This window comes from Mauremys mutica, chromosome 24, assembly GCF_020497125.1.
Source record: "Mauremys mutica isolate MM-2020 ecotype Southern chromosome 24, ASM2049712v1, whole genome shotgun sequence".
In the NCBI taxonomy this organism is placed as follows: domain Eukaryota; kingdom Metazoa; phylum Chordata; order Testudines; family Geoemydidae; genus Mauremys; species Mauremys mutica.
The window spans coordinates 13133852-13140418 of NC_059095.1; the positions used below are offsets into that span (position 1 = coordinate 13133852).

Below are 6567 nucleotides of genomic sequence, written 5' to 3' on the forward strand. Positions count from 1 at the left end.
CTGCAGCATGGGATCATCTGTGCGCATCTCACCTAGACAATTTCCTGCCATCACATGGACCTTGGGCTTTGGAGGCAACATGGTTTCTCCTGTTTTCTGCCTGCAGCATGCTACAGTTTAGTCTCTACAGGACTGAAATGCTACTCCAGAGGTCTGCTCAGGAGCGTGAATTTACTTGCATAAGTACTTGGAGCAGGCAAGGGGCCAGGATTATTGCTAACTAGAATGTGATCTGCACTCTTGTTCTAATTGTGCAAGTGCTTGGATGCGGGAGTAGGCCCATTGATCCAACAGGACTATATTCTTACCAGTAAAATCACGCACAAGTGCCAGTGTTTGCAGGATCAGGCTTTGGGTGCTTGTATTGCTGAGCAATGACAAATGGTGCGGGTGGCTTAAAAATCATGAGATTTTCAAAAATAATAAATTGTAGCTTCTCTGTATTTGCTTTCTGGTTTTTGCACCTTTAGGGTCCATTTTCAAGCTCTCCTCTGCGACCACGAGGGCCAGAAACATCCTTTTTTTTCAGTTAACATAAGTTGAGCGTCTCATGTAATCACATGACTCTGGGAGCTGGGGCTTTAAGAAAACCCCCAAATATCATAAAACTCCTGATAAAATCATAGAAGTGTAGGACTAGAAGGGACCTCGATAAGTCACCTAGTCCAGTCCCCTGCACTGAGAGTTTACAGCACTAGATGCAATAAATTCAATAGTAATGTCAAGTATCAGGTGGTAGCCATGTTAGTTGTATCCGCAAAAACAATGAGGAGTCGGGTAGCACCTTAAAGACTAACATTTATTTGGGCATAAGCTTTCATGGGTAAAAAACCTACTTCTTCACATGCATGGATCATAATAATGATTAATGAGTGCAAGTTATTATTATGACATTCCACTTGAGTATAATAATGATAATAAATAGCATAAGTAATAATGACAAATGAAGGTGTTCATGCCACTCCATAGTTGCATTGTATTTTGCAGTTAAAGCAGAACTAAAATCCTTCAATTGTTTTAATAATCACTGTAACACATTAAAGAGTCCTGTGGCACCTTATAGACTAAGACATATTGGAGCATGAGCTTTCATGGGTGAATACCCACTTCGTGGGATGCATGTAGTGGAAATTTCCAGAGGCAGGTATATATATGCAAGCAGGAGTGAGTCAGGCTAGAGATAACAAGGTTAATTCAATCAGGGAGGATGAGGCCCTCTTCTAGCAGTTGAGGTGTGAAAACCAAGGGAGGAGAAACTGCTTGTGTAGTTGGCAAGCCATTCACAGTCTTTGTTTAAGCCTGAGCCGATGGTGTCAACACATTGTTACAGATTCCAAGGCCAGAAGGGACCATTGTGATCATCTTCATCTGACCTGTATCACACAGGCCAGAAAACTGCCCTGAAATAATTCCTAGAGCTGATCTTTTAGAAAATCACCCCTGAGCGCAGTGACAATACGAAGTATTAGTGATGACTAATTAGGATAATTAGTCCCTTGCATCCGATGAAGTGGGTATTCACCCACGAAAGCTCATGCTGCAAAACATCTATTAGTCTATAAGGTGCCACAGGATTCTTTGCTGCTTTTAATGAGGATAATGTAATTGTAGCAGTAATGCTCTGCCCCTCCCCCAGTATTAGTGCAGTGACACTGGGCAGGATCCGAATTCAAGCTGCAATTAAGCCACAGGAGCAGATTTACACGCGATAAAGTTTGGTCCATGACAGATACTCCCCCCAGCTCCAGGCTGCGCAGCAGAGGGGAGGGGGGTAAATAAACTACACCTCCCAGCATGCTCTCGGGTCTCTCCCGGACTACAGATCCCGGCCTGCCCCGGGCCTGCCCGGCAGCGAGCGGGGCAGGAGGCTGCAGCGGGCCCCGCGTGTGCAGCTGCGAGCGGCGCCCATGGCGGCCCGGGCGCTGGCGCGGGCTCTCGGGGCTGGGCGCGGGCTGGGCGCCGCCCCCGCCCCGCTCTGCAGGCTGCGGGCTCACGGCTACGCCAAGAAAGCGGGTGAGCGCGGGGCTGAGCCCCCCTCCCCCCCGTGCTGCTGGGGGGCGCTGGGCGCTGCGGGATCCCGGGGTCCCGGGTTCAGGGGGGGGGGGCCCGGCGCTGGCAGCCCCCGGCCCGGAGAGCTGGGCCCAGCCCCGTTCCCAGGCTGTGCCGGTGTCCTGGCCCCCGGGCCGGATTTTATTCCCTGGCAGTCCCGTGCCCCGAGGTTCCCCCTGCCCGTGCGCGGGGGACGGGACGTCTGCCCTGGGTGCCGGCCGGGGGGCAGGACTCCTGGGTTCCGGTCCTGCTGGCGGACCCCTGCAGCCTCCCGGGCCTGTTTCTCTTTTCCTTTCTCTGCCTCAGTTTCCCCATGTTGCAGATCCATAATCCCAACCTCAGTGGGCGGGGAGGTAGGATTGGCCCAGCAGCTGGGGGAGCTCTCCATGGATTCAGGAGACCTGGGCGCCAGAGGCCTCCTGTGTGACCCTGGGCCAGTCGGCCAGCCCCAGTGCCTCACCTGGAAAAGGGGGGGCCATAGGCCTGTCCTACTCACGGGGCATTGGGGTGATAAATACGCTGCAGAGTGTCAGGGGTCACGTACTGTACTGATGGCGTCCTATGGGCACGTAGATTGATGCCCGTTTTGCTCTGCACTGAGCTCTTCCCAAGCATGTTTGGGCATCAGCATGGTGGGGGGGTTAATATGCCCACCCCGGCTGCCCCCACCAGAGAGGCTCATTGGTTTGCCACACAGTGGCCTGGAATCTCAGGGAGAGAATGTGACCCGAACTGGACTGAGAGCTGCCTTGATATCCTAGAATCATAGAATCTCAGGGTTGGAAGGGACCTCAGGAGGTATCTAGTCCAACCCCCTGCTCAAAGCAGGGCCAACCCCCAAATATCACGGTGACGGGCACGTCAGAAATTCATAGGATTCAGCTCCTTGCGTTGCTGGGGGCTGGGCTTCTGCGGAGTCAAAGCGAGAGTCCAGTGGGGCAGTTGTGGAGCATTTGGGGTTTTCCCAGTCAGTGGACGTGCCGCCAAAGCTGAACCCTTGTGTAGCGAGAGTGTTTGGTCTCTGCCCCCCTGGGATGCGGAAATCGCAGGCCGAGAAATTTGGCAGCGCCATTGCTGCTCCCTGCAATAGTCCGGGACTCCGTGCTGACGTCTGTGCTTGTCTCTGCAGTGGTGAAGACCAAAGGAAAAGGCTTCAGTAAGGAGGAGATGAAAGGCCCAGAGGTGTGCAAGGACCCCGTGCTGCTCACCACACACGCCATCGGAGTGAACTTCTACAGACAGGGCCCGGAGGTGGCTCTGAAGGACGACTCTGAGTATCCTGATTGGTGGGTGAGGCCTGATCTGCCCTCTCCCAGCCGCGCAAGGCACATGGGACTAGTGGTTAGAGCAGGGTCCCGGGAGCCAGGACTGCTGGGTTCCATTTCTGGCTCCCTCACTGACTCCCTGTGAGACCTTGGAACTGACTGCCCCAGTCCCTATCATGGGTTTAAATCAGGCTGATGCGATATATTGTCCCCCCAAGCTGAAAGGTGCCACGGGGAGAGCAAGGAGCTGAATAACTCAGGCCGTGAGCTCCCTGGGGCAGGGGCTTTGCTGTGTGTTTGTGCAGCCCTAGCACAGTGGGAGCTTGGGCCATGTCTGGGGTGCCTCAGCGCTACCATAATACACCTAATAATGTGCAGCCCTAGCACAGTGAGGGCTTGGGCCATGTCTGGGGTGCCTCAGCACTACCGTAATACACCTAATAATGTGCAGCCCTAGCACAGTGGGGGCTTGGGCCATGTCTGGGGTGCCTCAGCGCTACCGTAATACACCTAATAGATAATGTACAGCCCTAGCATTGTGGGTCCTGGGTAATGATGGGGGCACCTAGGAACTACCATAATACACCTAATAGATAATGTACAGCCCTAGCACTGTGGGTCCTGGGTCGCGACGGCGGCTCCTAAGCGCTACCAGAATAGAAATACTAAACACGCAGAGCTGTCACCCCCATGCTGGCACTCCTGCACTTGAGTCCGTGTCTGACTCTAGCCACCTGCAATGCTAGTGCTATATCCCGGCCCCCTGCAGAACCGGGCAGCGTCCTCCCTGTGTCCTCAGAGGGCCTGACCCTGCCCATGCTTAGTTCCATGTGTTTGAGGGATTAGGCCCTGAGCAGGGTTCTTCCTCCCCCATCCGCTGGGGAGGTGATCAGCAGGGCTGGGCAAGTAAGGGGAGTTTCTGGTTTGCTGGTAATTTTGAAATGCAGGAAAAATATTCATTTCAGATGGAACAAAACAATTTGATTTGCTCTTGTCTGTTTCTCAACACTTTTTATTATTTAATGAAAGGAAAGCTGGAAATGCCACCTCGCTTTGAACCAAAAAAATCAAAAGGTGGAAATGAAATGGGATCATTTTTCCCAACCAAAGCAATTTGGTGTGAATTTGTGAAACTTTTCAGTGTAGCTGAATCTGCATTTTTCACTGAAAAAAAAAAGCTTTGTGCAAAAAATCTGGCCCAGCTCTGGTGACCCTGGCTAGCCTCGGGGCGCTTTAAATGACGAGGCGTGCTAGCTGGCAAGTGACTGCACGAGCCAGGAGCCAGCCGGAACCTGAGGGGCTGCTGCGTCCCATTGCCTGGGTCAGGTTTCAGGGATTCCGCCTCGCCTGGGAACTCACTCTCCTGTGCATTGGTCCCCAGGCTTTTCCAGATGCACCTCGGCCCCCCCAAGACACTGGAGGAGCTGGACCCCGAGACGCCCCAGTACTGGAGGCTCCTGCGGAAACACAACACCTGGCGCCGCAACAAACTGAGCAAGGGCAAGAAGTTTTAGGATGGGACCTGTATGGCGACACCCCTGCACCTCCTGTGCCCCTGGGCCGGGGAAGGATGCTGCACTGGGGCTCGAGGTGGGGTTTGGACATGTCCTGTGAGACGGGAAACAGAGGCAGCTGGGCAGGTCCCCTGAGCTGGGATCAGCTGGCACCTCCGCCCGGACAGGGTCTCTTATTTTTACTTTGAATACTGACGACAATAAATCACTGGCCATGACTGGACAGCGTTGGTGTGTCTGTCCTGTTATCTATGCTGTGCGGTGCCTGGGGTGTGGGACCAGAGCACTTGCAAACCCAAGGCTCAGATCTTCGTGCCTCCCTCTCTCCCTGGCATCCGGGGCATCGCCGGGCCGGTGGCTCCCTTTGAGGGCTGAACCAGGGTTGGGGAGGGGATGTAAGTAGTGGTACCCTCCCAAGCTCCGCCCACAAACCGAGCTCCAGCCATTTGACACCAGTGTGAGTCCACCCATGGTGGATCTTCATAATATAGTGGGTCCTCCTCTTTCTTGCTTTGATAAATTGTTTGTCATCAGACTTCAGTGATTTAGTGAACAGCCCATTAGCTTAACAGAGGTGAAGGGGTGACTCGATTGCAGTCTGTAAGTACCTACGTGGCAACAAATATTTAATAATGGGCTCTTCCATTTAGCAGAGAAGGTCTAACATGATCCAATGGCTGGAAGTTGAAGCTAGACAAATTCAGATGGGCAGTAAGGCATACATTTAGGGTAATTAACCATGGGAACAATTTAGCACGGGTCGGGGTGGGTTCTCCATCCCTGCCAATTTTTAAACCAAGATAGGATGTTTCTCTAAAAGCTCTGCTCTAGGAATTATTCTGGGGCACGTCTCTGGCCTGTGCTGTGCAGGAGGCCAGGCTAGATGAGCGCAACAGTCCCTTCTGGCCTTAGAATCTATAGATCTATGAAAAAAATGGCCCGGGGTTTTGCAGAGCTGTTAAAGACAGTGGCACGCGGCCGGCCGACTCAGGCTGTGGAGTAGCAGATGCTGCATGCCCAGCGAGCCGGGTACAAAGAGGGTGCGACGTGGTTTAGGTGAGTAGAGTCCAGTAGAGTGCCAGACCCACCTGAACCCCCAGGTTTGTCCTCTCCATGGCTGTATACAAGCCCAAGCAGTGCCCCCCACTGCTTCTTTTAGCAGAGTAGTGTCCCGCTGCCTCCCCCTAGCCAGACCTTTCACTGCGGCGTGTCGCTGTGTGTGTAGTGCCTGGACTCAGCACACTGCTGTAAGTGCAGACGTCACCTCGGGCAGGCAGCAGTTACACGTGGCTCTGAGATTTTTTAATTTTATTTCACAGCTGTGAGGCTCGAGGCTTCATTTTAAAAATTATTTCCCCCCCAATGAAAGCTTGGAATTTGGGGCTCAGTGTCCAGAAAGGGCTCTGCTTTGCTGATCCGCTGTGAGCCAGCATCGGTTCACCCCGTCTCTGTTAGACGATCTGCTGCCCTGCGTCAGACCAATGGTCCATCTTCCCCAGTAGCCTGGCTCTGACAGTGGCCTGTCCCAAAGCTTTGGGGGAGCATTTAGAACAGCGCAACTATGGAGTGATTCTACCCCTCCCCCCCCAATAGCGGTTTAGGGTACCCCATGTGTGGGGTTGCGTCCCTGACTGTCTTGGCTAACAGCCACTGATGGACTTCATCCTCCATGAATTTACCCAGCTTTGTTTTGAACCCAGTTATACTTTTGGCCATCACAGCATCCCATGGCAATGAGT

At 53.1% G+C, this 6567-nt stretch overlaps 1 protein-coding gene across 1 annotated transcript; it reads left to right on the plus strand.

Annotated features, from left to right (window-relative positions):
• The first annotated feature begins 1822 nt into the window (after positions 1–1822).
• On the plus strand, positions 1823–5051 carry MRPL54 (mitochondrial ribosomal protein L54). Its single transcript, XM_044998828.1, has 3 exons — positions 1823–2013; positions 3179–3335; positions 4696–5051. Exons 1-3 carry the CDS (start codon positions 1908–1910, stop codon positions 4826–4828), a joined length of 396 nt encoding a protein of 131 aa, XP_044854763.1. The 5' UTR covers positions 1823–1907; the 3' UTR covers positions 4829–5051.
• Positions 5052–6567: the final 1516 nt, after the last annotated feature.